The sequence below is a fragment of the Equus przewalskii genome, chromosome 1 (genome assembly GCF_037783145.1).
Source record: "Equus przewalskii isolate Varuska chromosome 1, EquPr2, whole genome shotgun sequence".
NCBI classification, from domain to species: domain Eukaryota; kingdom Metazoa; phylum Chordata; class Mammalia; order Perissodactyla; family Equidae; genus Equus; species Equus przewalskii.
In genome coordinates, this window is record NC_091831.1 from 69546039 (window position 1) to 69569776 (window position 23738).

The 23738-nt window shown below is 49.7% G+C and overlaps 1 protein-coding gene, 1 long non-coding RNA gene and 1 other non-coding gene across 4 annotated transcripts in view; all 3 read left to right on the plus strand.

Annotated features, from left to right (window-relative positions):
* Positions 1-61: 61 nt before the first annotated feature.
* On the plus strand, positions 62-3588 carry LOC139074812 (uncharacterized). The gene is made up of 2 exons (XM_070567181.1): positions 62-621; positions 1240-3588. Exon 2 carries the CDS (start codon positions 1279-1281, stop codon positions 2206-2208), a length of 930 nt encoding a protein of 309 aa, XP_070423282.1. The 5' UTR covers positions 62-621; positions 1240-1278; the 3' UTR covers positions 2209-3588.
* Positions 3589-3860: 272 nt separating this feature from the next.
* On the plus strand, positions 3861-3979 carry LOC139078488 (5S ribosomal RNA). Its single transcript, XR_011531457.1, has one exon. It is a non-coding gene; the product is annotated as a 5S ribosomal RNA (ribosomal RNA).
* Positions 3980-7874: 3895 nt separating this feature from the next.
* The window catches only part of LOC103540520 (uncharacterized), a 38494-nt gene continuing 22630 nt past the window's right edge, over positions 7875-23738 (plus strand). The window contains exons 1-2 of one of the 2 annotated variants that reach the window (XR_011524636.1): positions 7875-8305; positions 21771-21882. This is a non-coding gene — a long non-coding RNA (uncharacterized lncRNA). The remainder of the gene's footprint in view (positions 8306-21770; positions 21883-23738) is intronic. The other variant, XR_011524637.1, reaches the window with a different exon arrangement.

Consider the following 23738-nt stretch of genomic DNA (forward strand, 5'->3'; position numbering starts at 1 on the left):
CTCCCGCCCCTCCTCCCTCCTCACCGGTCGCCCCATCGCCCCGCCACGCCCCCACCGCTGTCCAGCCGCGCGAGTGCCCCGCGGCCGCGGCCACCGCCGCCGCCGCCGCCGCCGCCGCCCAGCCCTTCCACCTCGCGGCCCCACGGGAACCCAGGGCCAACCGGGGCCGGCCCCGCGTGGCCGTGCCCCCGACGCCGCCCTCGTCCGGCGGGCTCCCTCTGTCCTCGGCGGCCTCTTCCCACCCGCCAGGCTCCTGAGAGACCCTAGCGGTCCACTCGGCCGGCGCGGCACCCAAGCAGTTGGTCGAGTCGTGGTGTGCGATGGAACGGATCCCGCTCCGGGCTGCGGAGGCCCGGACAGCTTCAGCAAGCTGCCAGCAGCCCCTCCGTCTTCCAGAGCCCATCTAGGAAAGACCCCGGGTCAGGCCTCTCCAAACAGCACCTACAGAAGGACGGGGCCCACTGGGCTCGAGAGGAGCCTTCCGGGCCTGGCCATCCATCCCAAGCGGGACGGCTTCTGGATTTTCTGATGCCTGCGCCGTGTGTCAGCTTCTCCAAGTCGGTACCTGGCTGTCCTTGATACCGTCGTTCGCGAGAAACCCTCGTTTCCGCACCGGAGTTGGTACGGGTCCTTTTGTGTTGTCTTTCCTTAAAGACGTCCCCTTCCCCAAGTGTCTAAGTTTCAAGCGCCTCCCCCCGCTCCCCGGCTGGGATGCAACTCCGTCTCCGTCTTCGCTTTTGTCTTTTGGGGGGGGGGGGTCCTGCCTTCGTTTGAAAGGTCGGTGTCTGGCTCCTCGTGGATCCCTTGCATCCGTTTTGATTCTGAACAGACTGGATGGAAGGATTAGGAATCTTGCTGCGCTGGCCCAGGGTTTTGGTGTCCCCTCACTCAGGTGCCTCACTCTGTCCTGCCCCCCTCCTGGCCTCTGTCTGCCAGAGGGAGTGGACGAGTCCCCCGAGAGGACATTTCCGTCCTCAGCGGCCAGCCCTTCCTGGCTCCTTGGCTTCAGCTTTCATTTCGTGCGGCTCGGGCAGCTTTGAAAGTCTGCTCTTCCCCTGCCTGTGTCCGCGCAGACTATCGCGGAAAGGGGATCCGGGAAAGCGGGAGGGGAGTTTGCTCCAGGGGAGGAGAGCGGGGATGACAGGGAGGAGGAGAGGGGAGACTTGCCTCAGATCGCACGGACTTTTACATTTTCAAGGGGGGAATTCATCAAGGTAAGCCGTCTCTTCCCCACCGCAGACAGAAAGCAATAGTTGCTCGCTGTGGAGAAGCTGGGACATGCGGGCAGAGCAGGAAGAGAGGACCTCAACCTCCATCCTCTCACCGTTCAGCAATCATCCTGGGAGCGAATATCCTCGTGTTTCCCTTTTCCCGTGGGCCCCACTTTCCCTGCCAGAGCAGACCCAGGGCACCTGTGGCCTGCTTCCTGCTTGCCCGGGATGGCGGGGTGGCGGGGCGGGGCGGGCCGCGCGTCGCTCCCTGCAGGGTAGCGCCCTGGGTGGTTCTGGTTCCGACGGCTCCCCCAATCTGACCTCCGATGAGCGTGTTCTGCTGGGAGAACTGGGGCTGTGTCTCCGTAAGTTTCCCGGAGTGCGGGCCCGGAGGCTTGGTCTCAAACGAAGGCTCGGCAGCAAGGGCCGCCGTTCCTGCGAGGGACTCGCCCTCCCTGAGCGGCAGTTGCCTCATCTGGTTGGAAAGGGGGTCCTGTTAGTGCCTCGTCGGTGGCGTTGTTGCGAGCGCGGAAGCGGGAGCACGGAGCACACCGCTCAGCACGGAGCGCGGCACTGGTTGGTGCGCGCTCATCGTCTGCCGTCCTTCCCTGTGAGCATAGTGCTTTCCGCCGACATTCGCCCGGCACCTGCGGGCCGCGTGCCTGCTTGGGGCCGGACCCAGCAGCCGAGGACGCAGGTGCCAAAATCTCTGCCTTTGGGGGAGTTCGCCGCCTCGTGCCTGGGACGGGAGGACCGACGGCAGACCAACACGTCCCGACGAGAGGCGGCGTCCCCGACGACGGGACGCGGTGCCGTGGGAAATGGAGAGCCTGGCACAGCCGAGGTCCTGGTCAGACATGCGTTGATGGCGTCGCTCTCTTTCCCCCAGCCCGCCCCCCGCCCCCCACCCCGGCCCCCCGGCCCTTTCCTCTCCCTCGCGTCCCGAGGTCCCCTTTCCAACGGGATCCAAGAACGCCCACAGGGCCCAAACTCTTGAGATGGGCAGTGCAGACATCGTGCACTGGATCCCGGGTGGACGACGGGAGAGGGCTGCGGCCCAGAACCCTGAAGCCCAGAGGTCTCGGGACGGGGATACCGGTGACGTCGGGAGGCACCAACGGGTGTTCGGACGTGCGTTTCCCTCCCCGTAATCACACCGTGGCGCTCATCCGTCCATCCTCGGCGTGCTAGCCATCTTGGTAAAACTAAGGAGACTTAACGGGTGAGCTAACCTGTGGGAGACCCTGGGTAATGTCCCTACCTGCGCTCGAGCAGACTGTGGACGCTGTGGTCGTCGGGGAGGGGGTTCTGTACGTCTGGTAGATTGCGTTGGTTTCTCGGGCGAAGTTCTCCGTGTCCTGACTTTTCTGGCTGCTCGTTCTGTCAACTCAGGAAGTCCGGGGGCGCCCCGCAGAAAGAGGAAAAGAGCCAGAACGAAGAGGCGAAGAGAGAAGGAAAGAAACACACAAACAGACACAGACACGCACGCGCACACAAAAACGCGCACACACAGAGCGAGAGCGAGAGCGAGAGCGAGAGCGAGAGCGAGAGCGAGAGCGAGCCCGAGCCCGGCTGCCTGTCCGTGGCTCCTGGGCGTCCGGGTCGCGGGACAGGGATCCCAGGAGCGCTGCACTCCTGAGACCCTGTCTGCACGTCCCAGGGCCCCAGGGGTGATCGCCAGCCCCAGGGCCCCCGCCTCCTTGCCCGGGCCCAGCTCAAGCACCACCGCCCTCCTGTGGGGAAGCTGCCTCTTGGGCAGGGCCTCTCTGTGTCAGCGTGAGCGTCTGTGTGTCTGTCCCGGGGGGTGTCTGTCTGGGTCCGTGTCTCGGATCCTCTCAATCTCTCTGTCTCTGCCTCTGTCTCTGTCTCTGTCTCTGTGTCTCTCAGGTCGGTCAGTCAGGAGCTGTCCAGGGTGGCCGCGGGGCCTGGGGTTGAGGGCGCGGTCCGGGTCCCGTGGGCGGGGCGCGGGGCGGGGCGGGGAAGGGTGGCCCGCCCTGGTCTCCCCGCGCCCCGCCGCCCGCCCCGGAGGGGTTTCCGGTGATGCCCTCTGGTCGCGCCGGTGGCTCCAGCTGGATTTGGGCAAGTTGGGGCCGGGCCGGAGCGGCGGCCGCCGGGGGTTGTTGGGCCCGGGTTCGTTGGGAGGCGCCTCGGGCCGGAGGGGCCTCGCGGGCCCGGGGCCCCGACGCGCCGACGCGCCGACGCGCCGACGCGCCCGACGCCCCGGGCCACCTGTCCCCGAGCAGAGCAGCCGGATGTCCTGCGACCCGTCGCCGGGATGCGGGCGGACAGGAGGCCTGGAGCGTCCGGGGCCGGCTTGGGAGAGCGCCTAGACTTGCGCCCCGCCCGCCCACAGTCCCCGGGGTGCCCGAGGCCTCCCGCGCCCTGGGCGGGCGGCAGGGCAGGGCAGGGCAGGGCAGGGCAGGGCAGGGCAGGGTTTGGCTGGCCGCCCGGCGGCGGCGGCGGCGGGAGGCAGTGGCAGGCAGGCGGCAGGCGGCGGAGCGCGGGGCGCAGGGGACGCGGGCGGCCGGTGCGCGTCACAGGGGCTCGGGCGCGCGCGTCACAGACGCCAGGCGACGGCGCGTCACAGGGGCCAGGCGACAGCGCGCGCGCGCGCGAGGCTTCTTAGGGGCGCCGGCGGCAGCCGCCAGCGTCTACGGCCATACCACCCTGAACGCGCCCGATCTCGTCTGATCTCGGAAGCTAAGCAGGGTCGGGCCTGGTTAGTACTTGGATGGGAGACCGCCTGGGAATACCGGGTGCTGTAGGCTTTTGCCTCCCGCCGCCTCCCTCTCCTTTTGCGCCCCCCCCCCCGGCCCCAGCGCCGCTCCCTCCACGCTCCTCCCGCCCCTCCTCCCTCCTCACCGGTCGCCCCATCGCCCCGCCACGCCCCCACCGCTGTCCAGCCGCGCGAGTGCCCCGCGGCCGCGGCCACCGCCGCCGCCGCCGCCGCCGCCGCCGCCCAGCCCTTCCACCTCGCGGCCCCACGGGAACCCAGGGCCAACCGGGGCCGGCCCCGCGTGGCCGTGCCCCCGACGCCGCCCTCGTCCGGCGGGCTCCCTCTGTCCTCGGCGGCCTCTTCCCACCCGCCAGGCTCCTGAGAGACCCTAGCGGTCCACTCGGCCGGCGCGGCACCCAAGCAGTTGGTCGAGTCGTGGTGTGCGATGGAACGGATCCCGCTCCGGGCTGCGGAGGCCCGGACAGCTTCAGCAAGCTGCCAGCAGCCCCTCCGTCTTCCAGAGCCCATCTAGGAAAGACCCCGGGTCAGGCCTCTCCAAACAGCACCTACAGAAGGACGGGGCCCACTGGGCTCGAGAGGAGCCTTCCGGGCCTGGCCATCCATCCCAAGCGGGACGGCTTCTGGATTTTCTGATGCCTGCGCCGTGTGTCAGCTTCTCCAAGTCGGTACCTGGCTGTCCTTGATACCGTCGTTCGCGAGAAACCCTCGTTTCCGCACCGGAGTTGGTACGGGTCCTTTTGTGTTGTCTTTCCTTAAAGACGTCCCCTTCCCCAAGTGTCTAAGTTTCAAGCGCCTCCCCCGCTCCCCGGCTGGGATGCAACTCCGTCTCCGTCTTCGCTTTTGTCTTTTGGGGGGGGGGGGTCCTGCCTTCGTTTGAAAGGTCGGTGTCTGGCTCCTCGTGGATCCCTTGCATCCGTTTTGATTCTGAACAGACTGGATGGAAGGATTAGGAATCTTGCTGCGCTGGCCCAGGGTTTTGGTGTCCCCTCACTCAGGTGCCTCACTCTGTCCTGCCCCCCTCCTGGCCTCTGTCTGCCAGAGGGAGTGGACGAGTCCCCCGAGAGGACATTTCCGTCCTCAGCGGCCAGCCCTTCCTGGCTCCTTGGCTTCAGCTTTCATTTCGTGCGGCTCGGGCAGCTTTGAAAGTCTGCTCTTCCCCTGCCTGTGTCCGCGCAGACTATCGCGGAAAGGGGATCCGGGAAAGCGGGAGGGGAGTTTGCTCCAGGGGAGGAGAGCGGGGATGACAGGGAGGAGGAGAGGGGAGACTTGCCTCAGATCGCACGGACTTTTACATTTTCAAGGGGGGAATTCATCAAGGTAAGCCGTCTCTTCCCCACCGCAGACAGAAAGCAATAGTTGCTCGCTGTGGAGAAGCTGGGACACGCGGGCAGAGCAGGAAGAGAGGACCTCAACCTCCATCCTCTCACCGTTCAGCAATCATCCTGGGAGCGAATATCCTCGTGTTTCCCTTTTCCCGTGGGCCCCACTTTCCCTGCCAGAGCAGACCCAGGGCACCTGTGGCCTGCTTCCTGCTTGCCCGGGATGGCGGGGTGGCGGGGCGGGGCGGGCCGCGCGTCGCTCCCTGCAGGGTAGCGCCCTGGGTGGTTCTGGTTCCGACGGCTCCCCCAATCTGACCTCCGATGAGCGTGTTCTGCTGGGAGAACTGGGGCTGTGTCTCCGTAAGTTTCCCGGAGTGCGGGCCCGGAGGCTTGGTCTCAAACGAAGGCTCGGCAGCAAGGGCCGCCGTTCCTGCGAGGGACTCGCCCTCCCTGAGCGGCAGTTGCCTCATCTGGTTGGAAAGGGGGTCCTGTTAGTGCCTCGTCGGTGGCGTTGTTGCGAGCGCGGAAGCGGGAGCACGGAGCACACCGCTCAGCACGGAGCGCGGCACTGGTTGGTGCGCGCTCATCGTCTGCCGTCCTTCCCTGTGAGCATAGTGCTTTCCGCCGACATTCGCCCGGCACCTGCGGGCCGCGTGCCTGCTTGGGGCCGGACCCAGCAGCCGAGGACGCAGGTGCCAAAATCTCTGCCTTTGGGGGAGTTCGCCGCCTCGTGCCTGGGACGGGAGGACCGACGGCAGACCAACACGTCCCGACGAGAGGCGGCGTCCCCGACGACGGGACGCGGTGCCGTGGGAAATGGAGAGCCTGGCACAGCCGAGGTCCTGGTCAGACATGCGTTGATGGCGTCGCTCTCTTTCCCCCAGCCCGCCCCCCGCCCCCCACCCCGGCCCCCCGGCCCTTTCCTCTCCCTCGCGTCCCGAGGTCCCCTTTCCAACGGGATCCAAGAACGCCCACAGGGCCCAAACTCTTGAGATGGGCAGTGCAGACATCGTGCACTGGATCCCGGGTGGACGACGGGAGAGGGCTGCGGCCCAGAACCCTGAAGCCCAGAGGTCTCGGGACGGGGATACCGGTGACGTCGGGAGGCACCAACGGGTGTTCGGACGTGCGTTTCCCTCCCCGTAATCACACCGTGGCGCTCATCCGTCCATCCTCGGCGTGCTAGCCATCTTGGTAAAACTAAGGAGACTTAACGGGTGAGCTAACCTGTGGGAGACCCTGGGTAATGTCCCTACCTGCGCTCGAGCAGACTGTGGACGCTGTGGTCGTCGGGGAGGGGGTTCTGTACGTCTGGTAGATTGCGTTGGTTTCTCGGGCGAAGTTCTCCGTGTCCTGACTTTTCTGGCTGCTCGTTCTGTCAACTCAGGAAGTCCGGGGGCGCCCCGCAGAAAGAGGAAAAGAGCCAGAACGAAGAGGCGAAGAGAGAAGGAAAGAAACACACAAACAGACACAGACACGCACGCGCACACAAAAACGCGCACACACAGAGCGAGAGCGAGAGCGAGAGCGAGAGCGAGAGCGAGAGCGAGAGCGAGCCCGAGCCCGGCTGCCTGTCCGTGGCTCCTGGGCGTCCGGGTCGCGGGACAGGGATCCCAGGAGCGCTGCACTCCTGAGACCCTGTCTGCACGTCCCAGGGCCCCAGGGGTGATCGCCAGCCCCGGGCCCCCGCCTCCTTGCCCGGGCCCAGCTCAAGCACCACCGCCCTCCTGTGGGGAAGCTGCCTCTTGGGCAGGGCCTCTCTGTGTCAGCGTGAGCGTCTGTGTGTCTGTCCCGGGGGGTGTCTGTCTGGGTCCGTGTCTCGGATCCTCTCAATCTCTCTGTCTCTGCCTCTGTCTCTGTCTCTGTCTCTGTGTCTCTCGGTCGGTCAGTGAGAGAGCATGTGCAGGGTCACCTGGGGCCTGGCTGGGGTGGAGCGGTTCGGGTTCCGTGGGCGGGGCGCGGGGACGGGGCGGGGCGGGGAAGGGTGGCCCGCCCTCGTCTCCCCGCACCCCGCCGCCCGCCCCGGAGGGGTTTCCGGTGATGCCCTCTGGTCGCGCCGGTGGCTCCAGCTGGATTTGGGCAAGTTGGGGCCGGGCCGGAGCGGCGGCCGCCGGGGGTTGTTGGGCCCGGGTTCGTTGGGAGGCGCCTCGGGCCGGAGGGGCCTCGCGGGCCCGGGGCCCCGACGCGCCGACGCGCCGACGCGCCGACGCGCCGACGCGCCCGCCCAGGGCCACCTGTCCCCGAGCAGAGCAGCCGGATGTCCTGCGACCCGTCGCCGGGATGCGGGCGGACAGGAGGCCTGGAGCGTCCGGGGCCGGCTTGGGAGAGCGCCTAGACTCCCGCGCCCCGCCCGCCCACAGTCCCCGGGGTGCCCGAGGCCTCCCGCGCCCTGGGCGGGCGGCAGGGCAGGGCAGGGCAGGGCAGGGCAGGGCAGGGCAGGGTTTGGCTGGCCGCGGCGGCGGCGGCGGCGGCGGCGGCGGGAGGCAGTGGCAGGCAGGCGGCAGGCGGCGGAGCGCGGGGCGCAGGGGACGCGGGGCGGCCGGTGCGCGTCACAGGGGCTCGGGCGCGCGCGTCACAGGGGCCAGGCGACGGCGCGTCACAGGGGCCAGGCGACAGCGCGCGCACGCGCGAGGCTTCTTAGGGGCGCCGGCGGCAGCCGCCAGCGTCTAGGGCCATACCACCCTGAACGCGCCCGATCTCGTCTGATCTCGGAAGCTAAGCAGGGCCGGGCCTGGTTATGGAACGGATCCCGCTCCGGGCTGCGGATGCCCGGACAGCTTCAGCAAGCTGCCAGCAGCCCATCCGTCTTCCAGAGCCCATCTAGGAAAGACCCCGGGTCAGGCCTCTCCAAACAGCACCTACAGAAGGACGGGGCCCACTGGGCTCGAGAGGAACCTTCGGGGCCTGGCCATCCATCCCAAGCGGGACGGCTTCTGGATTTTCTGATGCCTGCGCCGTGTGTCAGCTTCTCCAAGTCGGTACCTGGCTGTCCTTGATACCGTCGTTCGCGAGAAACCCTCGTTTCCGCACTGGAGTTGGTACGGGTCCTTTTGTGTTGTCTTTCCTTAAAGACGTCCCCTTCCCCAACTGTTTAAGTTCAAGCCCGCCTGCCTGGGATCCAATTCTGTCTCAGCTCTTCCTTTTATCTTTTGCTTGTCATTCCCTTTTAATCCCGAATAATATTCCGTTGTAAATTAATACTACATTTCGTTCATACATATTTCTGTATGATATCATCTTGTTTGTTTTCCCCATTTGGCTATTGTGACTAATTTTACTCTGACCGTTGCTCTAAGCTACCTTATATAGTTGGTGCTTTCACTTTTTCGGGGATGAATGCCCAGGGTCGTGTGATAATTCTGTTTCATTTTTTGTGCAATCACCATAGTGTTTTCCACAGTGCCTGCAATATTTTCCATTTTCATTTGCAATGCAAAGGAGTTCTGATTTTCCCAGATCCTCTCTAACACTGTTATTTTATGTTGTTTTTATAATAGACATTGTATCTTGTGTGAGGTGATGTTTCGTTTTGGTTTTGATATGCAATTTCCTGTTGATGTGTTTGTTGAGCATGTTTTTGGCTCTGTATATCTTCTTCGTAGAAATTTATATTAAAGTCTTGCATAATTTTGAATTGTGTTTTTAATTGTTTTGTTGTCATGTTGTTGGAGTTCTTCATATAATCTGGATGTTAATCCCTTATCATACATATGATTTGTTAATATTTTCTCCTATTCCATGGCTTGTCTTTTCACTGTGTTGACTGTGCTTTTGATGCATAAAAGTTTTTAAATTTGATGAAGTCTCATTTATATTTTCTCGTTTTTGCTTCTGTTTTTGGTGTCATATTCAAGAAATCATTTTCAAACTCCATGCCATGAAGATTTTCCCCTGTTTTCTTAAAAGAGGTTTATAGTCTTGATCTTGAGTTTTGGTCTTTTGTCCACTCTGAGTGTATTTTTGTATGTGGGGTATGGTAGGTGTCCAACTTCATTCTTTTGTGTGTAGATATCCAGTTTCCCCAGCACCATTTGTTGAAAAAACTACTTTATCCATTGAGTTGTCTTGGCACCCTTGTTGATCATCTGACCATGTATGTCACAGTTTACTTCTCTGCTCTCTATTTTATTCCATTGGTTTATATATCTGTCTTTTTTCAATACCACACTGTTTTAATTGCTGTAGCTTTGTACTAAGTTTTAAAATCAGGAAGTATGATACTTCCACCTTTGTTTGTCTTCTTCAAGATTATTTGGCTGTTCAAGGTCTATTGCTGTTCCAAATAAATTTTAGGATGGACTTTCAATTTCTTCAAAAACAGCATTTAAATTTTTATAGGAATTGTATTGAATCTGCACAGTGTTTTGGGCAGTACTGGCATTGTAACAATGTTAAATCTTCCCGTTCATTAACATGAGATTCACTTCATTTATTTGTGTTAGTAATTTTCTTCAGCAATGTTTTGTAGTTGTCTGTGTACAAGTCTTTCTCTCCTGGATTAAGTTTATTCCAAAGTATTTTATTATATTTGATGCTGTTGTAAATGGCATTGTTGTCTTAATTTCCTTTTCAGAGTGTTCATTATTAGTGTATAGACATGCAACTGATTTTTGTGTGTTGATTTTGTATCCTACAACTTTGCTGAATTTATTTGTTCTAATTTTTTTTTTTTTTTTTTGCGTGTGGAACCTTTAGGATTTTGTACACAGAAGATCAGACAGAGATAATGTTTTACTTCTTCCTCTCCAGTTTGGATGCCTCTATTTCTTTTTCTTACTTAATTACTTTGGCTAGAACTTCCTATACTATGTTAAATGGATCTAAGATTCTTGGTTGACAGTTTTATTTTCTTTCTATATTTTGAATTTTCATCCCAAAGCCTCCTAACCTTTATTTTTTCTAATGCAAAGTCAGTTGTTAACCTTACAGAGGATTCATTATGTGTAATGAATTGTTTTCTCTTGCTGTTTTTAATTTTCTCTCTGTCTTTCAATATTTTGACCATGAGGTGTCTGGATGTGAATTTCTTCTTGGAGTTCATTAAGGTTCTTGGATGTGTAGATTAATAATTTTCATCAAATTTGGGTGTCTTCAGCCTTTAATTCTTTGAATATTTTTTCTGTACATTTTTCTCTCTCCTCTCCTTCTAGTGCTCTCATTAGGTATCTGATGGTATGCTTAATAGTTTTTCATATTACTCTGAGGTTTTGTTTATTTTTCTCTATTGTTCTTTTCTTTTGGTTCTTTAGATTTCAGTCTCTATCAATATGTCTTCAAGTTCTTTGATTATTTCATCTGCTTGCTCAAGTTTACTGCTGATTTCCTCTAGTGAAAATTTCCTTTTGATTGTTGTACTTTTTAACTTCAGAATATTCATTTGGTTGTTGTTGATATTTTTAAAATATATTTTCTACATTTTTATTGGCATTCTCTAATTGACAAGATATTTCATCATACCTTCTTGTACTCTTTCAGCATAGTTTCCTTTAGGTTTTTGAACACATTTAAAATTGTTGCTTTGAAGTTTTTGCGCTATGTCTGATCTGGACTCTTTCAAAGGCAATTTCTGTTGCTTCTTTTCCTTTTACGGATCACACTTCCCTGTATCTCTGCGTGTCTTAAAATTTTTTGTTCAAAACTGGATGCTTTAGATAATATTTTTTAGCAACTCTGGATACTCATATGACTTTTCTCTGCCCCTCACCTTCTTGGGTTGTCGTTATTAGATTCCTTATTTTTTATTGACTTGACTGGACTATATGTTGAAGTTTATTTCTCTTGCAATTTTGGGGCCCTCTGATGTCACTCCTTAGTGCTGTATGCTTGGGTATGTGTACTCTCAAGTTGGGATGCCAAGGTTTTTAACAGTGCTCTCTTTGATTCTCTCTTTCCCTGATCTGCTAAGTTTCTGCCTCTTTGGTCATCACATCCCACTATTAGATTCCAGTAATTGATGGCTGGTTGCACTGTCATTTTTGAGAGTTCCCTGAGGCATCGATTGCTCTACTGTCTGATCTAAATATTTGGAGCTTTTATGAGAGCAGTCTTTGAAACCTGTCTTTGAAGTTTATTTTAACTTAGGAAGGCTCTTCTTAGCTGTTTCCTCGCTTGGTTTGTATTATACACTTCTGGTGGGTTTATGATTTAGATTGTTGCTCTCATTAAGCTACCATCCTCTTCTTAATTGCTTATGACCAAAATCACCACTGTTTTTCACAGTACCCTTAAGGTTGAGTTTCCCCATGCTCTTTTCCAAATAAAGTCAGTTTCCTTAGGGAGAACGAGGAAGTTCTTTTCTTTCTCTTTTTTTTTAAAGATTGGCACCTGAGCTAACATCTGTTGCCAATCTTTTTTTCCTTCTTCATCACAAAGCCCCCAGTACATGGTTGTATATTCTAGTTGTGAGTGCCTCTGGTTGTGCTACGTGGGACACCGCCTCAGCATGGCCTGATGAGTGGTGCCAAGTCTGCACCCAAGATCTGAACCAGAGAAACCCCAGGCTCTGGAAGCGGAGCGTGCACACTTAAACACTCGGCCATGGGGCCGGCCCCTGAAGCTCTTTTCTTATGGCCTGCCTCTCTCCCTGGGCAGGTCCACCATGCCACTGCTATGGAGTTAGGTTGGAGACAGTGGCATGCTATTGTCACATGACTTCTCTTCTCTGTGGGTGGGGCATAGCTCCTGTCCTTCTGCCACTCCTGGCATGGAACCTCCTCTCTTGGTGTAGAATTTCCACCCTATGAGTGATCTGGGGTAAGGGCATTCAGGGCCCATTATTCTCAGCCTGCTGTGCTTGGAATAGAGCTTCTGCCCTAAGAGTGGAGGTTGGGTGGAATAAAGGAGCTTTAGACCTCTCGATCAAGCTTGCCTGGAACAGAGCTTCTGCAGCGTAGAGCTAGATGAGATGAGAAATGGTGGTGGTCTGCCTCATCCAGGGTGAAACTATAGTTGTATACTGGGAGCTGGGGACAAGGGAGCCCTATCTTTTTAGCTGCTCATCCCCAGAGTGGAGTTTCTGTTGCACTGAGCTGGATGGAGGGGAGGGAGGGAGTGGGTCAAGGTTTAAATGCTGCAGACTCTCACTGCTCTTCCTGAAATTAGTAGGTTTTCCTGGATAACTGTTTATTCATTTGCTGTATGCTTTTAGGATAATTTCCACTCACTTTAATATTTTTTGTTTTGCTTTTAATTTTCATCAGTAATGTTTGTTTCATTTTGGAGAGTGTCTGTGGAGCTCCCCATGCCATCATTCTGGAAATGTTTTTTGCATCATTGCTTCCCAGTTCCTGAAGAGTGAATCCTTTTTTTCAAATGAAAGGAAGCAGATAAAATTGGAGATGCTCCAGTTGAACATAAAGTGAACTAATGCAGGGGCTGGAAGTGTTGATTGACTGGCTTGTCTCTTGTTTCATCCCCAGCTGAAATCCCTATCCTCCAAGCCCTTGATCCAGGTGCAAATACTGTTGAGAATCACTTGCCTTCAGGACGAAGCCCTCACTCTGTGCACTGGCCCTACATGATCTCACCCTTTCTGCTCTTATCCACTCACTCCTCAGCCCTTCCCTTGTGTATCAGTTAGAGTTCCATCAGAAAAACAGAACCAGAAGGATATGTGTACATATGAAGAGATTTGTTGCAAGGATTCACTTATGCGATTGTGGGATTTTGGTAAGTCAGCCTGAAATCTGTAGGTCAGGCTGTCAGGAAGGGCATGCTGGAAACTCTCAGGCAGGAGGTGATGCTACTGTCCACAGGACATTGTCCACAGGAGGAACTTCTTCCTCAGGGAAAAACTCAGTTCTGTTCTTAAAGCCTTTCAATTGATTGGATTAGGCCCACCCACATAATCCAGGACCACCTCTGTTATGTAAAGTCAACTGATTGTAGATATTAATTGCATCTATAAAATATCTTCACAGCAACATCTAGATCAGTGTTTGGTGGAATAACCAGGTACTTTAGCGTAACCAAGTTGACACGTAAAACTGACCATCACACCACACTTCAAATACTGTACTCTTTCCTGAACACTCCATATCTTATCATTCCCATGAAATTTTGGGATATTTCCTTCCCTTGGTCTAGAGGACCCTTAGCCTCCTTCTCTGTCTCCTGATTTCCACCTCCAAGAACCTACAAAAGTATTGCTTCTTCCATGGAGCCCTCCTTGACTCCTCCAGGCAGAATTAGTTGAATCTCTTATGAGTTCCCATAACTTTTGCTCATACCATGTTTTGACACATTACCATTCTCTCCCATCAGTATTTGCTCCAGTCTCCATCTCCCCCAACATATCCTGAAGTACTTGAGGGCAGGGACTGTATCTTATTCCTCTCTTGGTCTCCAGCACAATGCCAGGCACAGAGAAGCTGTAAATAGATCCCAGAGAGGTTGAGTTATTGGAGAGCCTGCAACTTGCTGGAAAGTATGGTTTTTGTGGTTGGCAAAGCAGACAGGCAGCATGAGCCTAAGTTCATCAGAGCAGCTCTAACCTCCCGTTTAGCTGGTTGCATGATCCTGAACTCATGGAGTAGACCTTGTGGCGTGTCCACAGGAAGCCTTGCAGTCCCTGTGCCCATAACTGCAGTAGGAAAGTGTGCCCTTCCAGCAGGACAACATGACTGGCCAGGGAAGTGATTTGGGATGGGTTCTTCTGATTAGTCATTTTCCCCTGGAGTGTGTTTTGTAGAACCCCACCCTCTTTTGGCCAGCTCCAAACATTTATAGCTCATTTCAGTTTCTCCTGGCCCATTTGCACAGTTAAGTAAAATTAAGCACTGACTACCACTGAGCACTAAAGAAATGCTCATTCATTGGAGATTTAGAGAAAGAAACAAAAAGCAATCAATTGTCCAGAACCCTATCTCCCCATGCCTGCCCTAGGATAGATGACTTCATAGTCCTCAGGTTGATGTTACCAGCCCCTCCCAGCCCCGTTGCTTGTTTAGCTGTCATCTGTCCCATGCCAGGAACAACAAGAGGAATAAGACTGAGTCTTAAGAAGTTTGCATATCTTTGTAGGGGTCCTGCTGTGAGGATAATGATGAACCACCTATTGCAGCTTCTTCATTCTGTGGTCAGAGCTCAGACACTTTTGGATGAGTACCTGACCTCCCCCTACCTTCTCCTCCTTTGTGCTTTCAGAACAAGACCAGACTTTTGACCAGACTTTTGAGACTTTTTGAGAAAGACATCTTCCCTTTCTCAAGCCTGTTATACAAGAAGTGGGGCAGGGCCACCCCATGCTACTGTACCTTGAGTTATGCTCTCCTAAGACCCAGGAAGGTTTACCATCTATAGCACAAACAACTACTCTCTTTTATTTAGGAAGACAAAGCTAATGAACATTCTTCCCTTTGGAACTTCTTGACTAACTTCAAAGGCACTTTTTAATCCATGAAGGACAAGATTCAAACAGACTTGTTGTATTTGTTATTAGTGTTTTTTTTTTCAAAAAGGAAGACACTTCCCTTACTCAGGCTGAAACCCATCTGATATTTTTATCCCACAATTAGATAAACACAAGAAATGATTTCTACAAGCTCTGACTGAGGAAGCACAAGAGAAATAGTTACTCCAAGGAGCAGTGTCTTCGGCCCTGCAAGAAGCTGGCCCTAACTCTCGTCTTAAAGGGCCCCTGGTTGTTCTCTCCCCTATCATGTCAAATGATCTTTCTTCATGCTACCTGACAGCATCCTGTGTCTTCCCTTGTTTGCTGTCTCCTGCTAGAGGCTGAGCACTCTGAGAGCTTGCCAGTTCTGTTCACTTTCACATGCACGATCCCCACAGCAAGGATTTCAGGTGACATGAAGGTGGGGAGAAAGGGAACTAGTAACTTTTTAGGCACTTTGTGCTAAGAAATTTTACATACTCTGTCTCATTTATTCTTACAACACCCCTAGAAAGTAAATATCGTTACTCAATTTTACAGAGGAGGAAGCCCAAGTTGAAACATCTCCTGAATGGTATTGTGTGTGTGTGTGTATGTGCATGTGTGTGTTTAAATGTCTCAAGTCTGTGAGAACTGCAATCAGAATCTAAGAAAGTGCCACTTAGAGTGAATAAATCTTAAAGAAGAAAAATGCTCCAGTATGACGAAAACCCAGTACCCAAAAATGTCAATTATGCCTCTGAGGTTAACTAACATTTACTAGAGCTTCATATTGCCAGGCACAGTGGTGAGCATCTTATTTGGGCAGGTACTATTCCGACCTCCACTTTACAAATGGAAAAACTGAGATAAAGAGGGACTAGGTGACATTCCCGAGGTCATATAGCTAGTAACTGGTAGAGCTTGGATTTGAATCTTGGCAGTCTAATCTCAGGACCCCAGGTGTTAATCAAAGATGTGGAGGAGAAGGGAGGTGTGATTTGTAAAATGAATGAAAAAACCCCACTTTTCGATCCAGAAGACTGATGATAAAAGCATCAACAAATAGGGGCTGGCCCAACGGCGCAGTGGTTAAGTTCACATGTTCCACTCTGGCGGCCTGGGGTTTGCCGGTTTGGATCCTGGGTGCAGACCTACGCACTGTGTCTCCAGTCATGCTGTGGCAGGTGTCCCACATATAAAGTACAGGAAGATGGGCACAGATGTTAGTTCAGGGCCAGTCTTCCTCAGCAAAAAGAGGAGGATTGGTGGAAGATGTTAGTGCAGGGCTAATCTTCCTCAAAATAAGTAAATAAAATAAAAAGTATCAACAAACATTTGTATAGCACTTCTTACGTCACAAAGCACGTGAGTTTTTTTTAAAGATTTTATTTTTTCCTTTTTCTCCCCAAAGCCCCCAAGTACATAGTTGTATATTCTTAGTTGTGGGTCCTTCTAGTTGAGGTATGTGGGACGCTGCCTCAACCGTGGTTTGATGAGCGGTGCCATGTCCTCGCCCAGGATTTGAACCAATGAAACACTGGGCCGCCTGCAGTGGAGCACGTGAACTTAACCACTGGGCCATGGGGCTAGCCCCCACATGATTTTTTCTTGCACATCATTTCACTGTGTTTCTCAGGATGGCTTTGGGAGGCAGGAGAGGTGAGTGTTCTCATTCTCAGCTGACAGTTGGGAAAGAGAAGCTCAGAAAGGTGAAGTGACTTGCCCAGTAAGTCTGTTCCATGAGGCGGCCATGATGGCTCTCCTTCATCTTCTCACCTGTCCAGGACTGGAGGCTGGTGGGATTTCACACTAGATGCCAGCTCCCCAGGGACCAAGTCTGGAACTAAAGGTACTGCTTGGAGAGGGGAAGAGGGAAGCCTGAGGTGGGAGGAAGTGGATAATGAGGGGTACACCCTTATTCTCACCCAGCTTTGGGGATAAACACTTTTCATCTTTGGCCTTGCAAGACTGGTGTGGCCAAGACCCCACAGTGCTGGGCCAGTGGCAAAGTGAAGAGCCGTTCCAGAGTGAGTGGGGGCGGGTGAGGGGAGAGCGTGATTCCATAGAGGAATCCTCTTGGTTTTCATCTCAACAGCTGGTCCCCAAGTGGTGATAGCAAAAGGGGCAGAGTGTGGAAGGTGAATCTAGGGGCTCATGGGCCACCAGGTTTCCTTACTAAGCAAATCCCTCTCAGAGGTGCCAGGAATGTCTCTGAGGCCTCCTGCATTTGAGAGGAGGCTGACTCCATCACCCACTGCTCAGTGCTCAGCACTGGGATTTGCATTACTGGATGCTTAATAAATGTTGGATCAGTGAATTTGCTTCCTGTTTAAGTCTTGATTTTTGTAGTTAGGCAAACCCCTCTGTCCTTTGATTATTCTTCATTTTGTCACCTCATTTAATCTTGTCTATAGACTCTGATATTTTACTAACGGGCTACTGCAGCTGCAGATGGTCTATGGCTCTTTTCTGTGTCCTCTTCCTTCTGGGATCAAGGCTAAAGGAGCTGCCATATCTAGAACACTACCATTTTCACGACAGGGCTACAATTTGTAGGAACTGTGCAGTGGTGTTTAAAACTTCTGTTCATGAGAAAATATGATCTCCTTAGGGGCTGGGCAGCTTTTTCAGCCTGTTTTTTTGCCCATAGAAGGTTTGGACTTACGGGTTGTTTCAAACCTCAAAAAGTCACAGTCTGCTTTAGTCTAGGCTAGTAGAAAAAAATTTTTTTGCAGTACAAATATCTCAAAAATTTAGTCAGCTGTTAATTTATTTGATATGTCAGACTCATGCTTATAGCCACACTCACACTTCATTGAGACATGTCTCCCATCTAGACTTAATTATGAGTATCTTGAATGCATCAGGTTCTCTATCCTTGTCTTCTTCTCTGAGCCATTTTTATCCAAGTGACAGGATTTGTTGAGTCACTCCTCAATTCAGAATTTATCAAAATGTCACTGCTGCCCCTTAATTCGGCACTTCACATGAGCTTGGGTTTTAACGAGCCTTTACTGCTCACAGCTTTTCTAAGTTTCATCTTGTACTGGTTGCAGATGAGAAATTGTTGTGACTTTGAACACAGCAGGTCCCGGAATTTCTGGATTCCCTCTATTCCTTTTCATCCCACTTCCAAGCTGGTCAATTATTTTCTTTTCTTTTTTTTTTTTTAAGATTTTATTTTTATTTTTTTTTCCTTTTTCTCCCCAAAGTCCCCCGGGACATAGTTGTATATTCTTAGTTGTGGTTCCTTCTAGTTGTAGCATGTGGGACGCCGCCTCAGCGTGGTTTGATGAGCAGTGCCATGTCCATGCCCAGGATTCAAACTGATGAAACACCGGACCACCTGCAGTGGAGCGTGCGAACTTAACCACTCAGCCACGGGGCCAGCCCCTTTATTTTCTGAGCTTGTTTCTTTCCTGTAGTACTTTAAGATGCATCCCACAGCAATCAAGGCACACTCTTAATAGTCTATTTTCCTAATTACTCACCTGAAAGCACAGGATTATTAGTGCATTATTTGCCTTCCAAATTATGTTTACCACTACAGAACAAGGGTTACCATCATTCCAGTCTCCAACAACAGTTTCCTCACTGCCCACTCCTAGAGCCAATCCCTCATATTTTAACAGCTGTTGTCATTATTGTTCTTGTTCTTGTTCAACACTGCATTTTTAGGTAACAATGGCAATATCACTCAGCTTTCATTGGTTATGCTGCAGTAACAAGTCTAAAATCTCGATGGTGTAAGATAACAAAAGATTATTTCACATTCATTGTACATGTTGGCAACAGCTCTGCTCCACTTCCTCTGCTCCACTTCCTTTTTGCTTTTACTAAAGGAGCATTCTTTATCTGGGACATTGATGTGCTAGTGGAAAAGAGAAAAATAGTGGTAGCAGAAGCACAAGATATCATCAAATGTAATATAAATTATTAATTTCATAATAAAATATAAATTATATAATTTTATAACACATATTTCTGTATGTCTTATATTTGTAAGAATATTAAAGAAAATAGTCCATCTGGTCTAGTGTTTCATGTAAGGCCCCTGTTCCTTTGTTAACTTTCTGTCTGGATGATCTTTCCATTGAGGTAAGTGGGGTGTTAGGTCCCCTTTTATTATTGTGTTGTTATCAATTTCTCCCTTTACGTCCATTAATAGTTGCTTTATATACTTTGGTGCTCCTATATTAGGTACATATATATTAATAAGTGTTATGTCTTCTTGGTGGAATGTCCCTTTTATCATTATATAATGCCCATCTTTGTCTCTCGTTATCCTTTTTATATTGAATTCTGCTTTGTCCAATATAAATATGGCAACACCTTCTTTCTTTTGCTTCCCATTTGCCTGGAGTATCATCTTCCATCCCTTCACTCTCAGCCTACGTTTGTCTTTAGAGTTGAGATGTGTTTCCTGGAGGCAGTGTATTGTTGGGTCTTGTTTTTCAATCCATTAAGCCACTCTGTATCTTTTGATTGGAGAATTCAATCCATTTACATTTAGAGTAATTATTGATATATGAGGGCTTAATGCTGCCATTTTATCTCTTGTTTTCTGGTTGTTCTATATTTCCACTGGTTTTTTTCCCCTTGTATTTCTGTCTGCCATTTCACTTTCGTGATTTTCATTAATGGGTTTCTCAGTTTTCTCTTTATTTGTGATTTGTGACTCTGATCTGATTTTTTTATTTTGTGGTTACCATGAAGTTTGTATGAAAGATCTCATAGATGAGCTAGTCCTTTTTCTGATAGCTTTTTATCTTCATTTGCCTATGCAGGTTCCATCCCTATCTTCTTCCCCTTAAATAGTTTGTTGCCATAAATTATTGTTTTTTGTGTTGTGAGTTTGTAACCAAATTGAAATGTTTATAGTTACCTTTCATGCTTTCTTTCCTTCTATCCTTTATGTTATAATTGTTTGCTATCCTATTCTGATAGAGAGTTTCAATTTTCTGATTATGCCTATTTATCTCTTTGCTCAAAGTTTTGTAAACCTTTGCCTTTCTGTTTCAGGTACGAGGGCTCCTTTCAACATTTCTTGTATGGCAGCTCTGGTGGCAATGAGCTCCCTCAGCTTTTGTTAGTCTGGGAAAGCTTTTATTTCTCTGTCACACATGAAGGATAATTTGACTCGATAGAGTATTCTTGGCTGATATTTTCCATCTTTCAGTATTTTTAATATGTCATTCTACCCTCTCCTAGCCTCTAAAGGTTCTGCTTAGACATCTGCTGAAAGCCTGATGGGATTTCCTTTGTAGGTTATTTTCTTCTCTCTTGCTGCCCTTAATAGTTTTGCTTTTTCTTTAACTTTTGACACTTTTAATATTACATGTCTTAAAGAAGTACTTTTTGCATTGAGGTAATTAGGAGTTTATTAGCTTTATGTACTTGCATGCTCAGTTCTTTCCCCAGGTTTGGGAAGTTCTCAATTATTATTTTTTTGAATGAGCTCTCTGCCCCTTTCTCCCTCTGGGATGCCTGTGATCCTTATGTTACTTTCCCTAATTGAGTTCAATAGTTCTCAAAGAATTTCTCCATTTTTAAAAAATCTTGGTTCTCTCTCCTCTTCCATCTGAATCATTTCTAGGTTTCTGTCTTTGAACTCACTAATTCTCTCCTCCATAAGGTCTGCTCTATTTTTAATGCTTTCTACATATTTTTTAAAATCTCATTAATTGTATTCTTCATATGCAGAATTTCTGTTTGGGTTTTGTTTTAGAGCTTCAACCTTCTTGGTGAAATATTCCTTCTGTTCATTAATTTTACTCCTGAGCTCATTGAACTGTTTTTCTGAGTTTTCTTATAACTTGTTGAGTTTCTTTATGAAACCTATTTTGAATTCTCTGTCCGTTAGATTGAAACTAGAATGTAGGTCTAGTTTCTGGAGTCTTGTCAGTTTCCTTCTGTTCTGCAGTGTCCCTGTATTTCTTCATGGTTTCTGATGAATTGATTCTTTGCTGTTGCATTTGTGATAGTAATCATCTTTTCTTATTTGGATATGGCTTTGGTTACTTGATCCAGATCTGCTTCTAATTGTATTTGGGAGCCTGTACTTTCCAACTTCCACTGCCTCTATCAGAAGTATTGTCAGTGCCCTCCTTGTGCAGCTTGTGCCTCTGGGATTGCTGGTGCCTTGCTGCTTAGATGTTGCTGCAGTCTCATGTCACACCATTGGGGTCAATAGGCTGTGAGCACTTCTGCTGCTTCTGGGTTCACCTGGGTTTCATGTTCCTCCACTGGTTCTCCATGGGCTTGGATGCTTCTGTCCCATGTGTCACGTACACTGCTCTTCCTGCGTTGTTTGGGTGTGCACCACTACCAGGGGTGATGGGTTCATGGGTTTGGCTGGCACTGGTAAGGGCCTGGTGACCTGGAGACTTGTATGCAGCCCTCACTGACGGTGAAGCTGGTATCGGGGTGCTGTCCCTGGGGGCTGTGTTACCAGTTCTGCTGTGGTTCCTGATGCTTCTGGTTGCAGTTTCCACCTTCCACCTGGTTGGGGGCAGGGGCTGTTTTTCTGCTCCTGTCTCATCTCTTCACATTTGTGTGGGTTGGGCTGTTGCCACTGCTGCCACTCCAGTGACTGCTGCATGGGCAGAGCCACTGCAGTGCCCATGGGAGTTTACACATGCAGGCCAGGCCACCCTCCCCTCCATTCACAGTTGCATGGGATACTGTGCAAACTCAACAAGTTTTTTTCCTGCATTGTATAATCTGCTCTTAATCCCACCCAGTGTATTATTAATTTCAGACATTGTAACTTACATCTCTGGAAATTCAATTTGAGTCTTTTTATATCTTCTTTGTCTACGTTTATTATGCTTTACTTTAGCTTCTTGAACATATGGAATATTGCTATGATGACTGTTTTAATCTCTTTGTCTACTAATTCTATTATTTTTGTCATTTCTGAGTTTGTTTTGATTCATTTTTCTCACTATGGGTATGTTTTCCTACTTATTTTCATGTCTAGTATGCAAATAATGCCTGCTATGAGAATTATTTTTAAGATTCTGTGGACATCTTAAAGAAAATAACAATGTTCAATAGTTTGTTCCAGGGAAAAATGAGCATTTCCTGTTTTTTTTTTTTTTTTTTTTTTTTTTGCTGGTTTCTCATAGAAGCAGCACAGAGGAAAAGATTCAGAAACTAAGGATAAAGATGCAGGAAGATCGCGATGGAGAGGAATGAAATTGAGGAGCTCTAATGGATGGTATTTCTCTTCTTAGGAAGGTAGGAGATAAGGCCAATAATTGAGTGTGAGGGAAAAGTAGAAGGGGAGAAAATTGAAGAGTATGAAATGTGCTCAGGGCTGCAGCTGGGTGATAAGGAATCAACCAAAAAGTAATAACTTGATTGTTTTAATAGTTGGTCCTAGCTGAGGTTAGGGGTTAGGCCTGGAAAATGTGGGCAGTAGTATTGTCCAGGCAGGACTCCTCATTACATTCTGTAGATCCCTAAATGTGCACTAGCTTCCATGAATCTCCTTGGACAGAAGGGCTCTCTGAGTGCTAAGTCTCACAGCACAGACACTGCTTTCTTTCAGTCAGTCATGCCACACCTCTGCTTGGCACTCTTCTTTATCAGATGGAAACTTTTTGGGGTTATGCATAACTTTTCAGGGTCCCACCACTTTGGTACTCTTTCTGGATACTGCATGAGGATGTTAGAACTCTTGAATTAATCTTGTTACTTTCTTCTTTTAAGTTTCAGTATTTATCCTTTGCCTCTCTGCTTCTTTCACCCTTCTTCACCTTTCCCTCCTTCCTGTATAGCTGTATAACCATTCCCCTTTTCTTTTTTGAATCTTTGTTCTTGAGAGTAACATATAAAACTCATTCTGACTGCCAGTCTTTTGTGTAATCGCCTATCTTTAGTTTTCTATTGCATTTCTGTGGCAATTGTTAATTTTTTCCAAAAATTTATTCTCCCTTTTCCTGTGCATGTGACTTCTCAGCCTGACTAAATTTCCAAGCTTCCCTTGCATCTAACTGAGGCAATGTAACAAAATTTTTGCCAGTAGAATGTGAGAAGCTATGTGTCCAACATCTGCCTCTCTTGCTTAAAATAAATTGCTTTTCCTGGGCTTCCTGTCTCTTCCCTTCTTATCAACTGAAATGTAGAGGTTGTGGCAACTTTCATTATGGTGCAGAGAATAACAGCCTAGGAGATCAAGAATTTTTGACTTGTGAAGAAGCTGGGTCCCTTATGACTTAATGGAGCAAGCCTACCCCATCAGTCTGAAACTATCCCCCCATTCACGAAGACCTTCAGACTGTTGAGTGAAAGAGAAGGTATTAAGCCACCATATATTTGGGTCTCTTTGTTATAACAGTTTAGCCTTTAACCTAACATACACATTTATTCCTAAATGGTAGTATATTATTAACATCACAGGAAGGGAATCCTTTGTTTTTGTATCTTTTATTTTGTTGGAAAAAAGATAGTCTGCTTGGGCTTAATACTGCCAAGGTAGAATTTGCCTGTGTAACTTTTCTATTGATGACTCATCCATAATAACAACTTACATGGTTTCTAAAACGGATTCATATACATCATCTTATTTAATTCAAAGAAAAATCCCAAAGGTAGATATTATTATTTCTGTTCTATAGATTAAAAAATTTAGACTCACAGGGATTATGAGACTTACACAAATTCACACAGCTACTTAAGTAACAGAGTCAAGTCTCAAAGCCATTTGCGAACTATTTAGTTTACTGCTTGTCCCAAGTAGATCATGCTGCTTAGTAAAATTAGGACTATTTGAAGTACCTTTTAATAACAAACCCAACTCTCCAACCAAACTAATCAGTCACTTAATCAACGGTTATGTAAGTGCCAGTTATATTCAAGACATTTTCATAGGGGGGTAGGTTACAGGCAAATATCAACTGTTCTCTGAGTGCTAACTAACACAGAAGAACATATATATGTAAATAGGTGCCAAAGTGGGGGAAGAGTAAATAGAATATTGCTAAGCCCTTTTCGTGTTTTAGCTACTGTGATAATGAGGTGTCTTATTGTTATTATAAGTAAGTCCTAGAGGGGTTAAGACACTCACCCAAAGTCACACAATCAGTAGGTTT

Bases quoted from the DNA above. Each gene is read 5' to 3' on its own strand.
- LOC139074812 (XM_070567181.1), top strand. From the start codon at position 1,279: ATGCGGGCAGAGCAGGAAGAGAGGACCTCAACCTCCATCCTCTCACCG.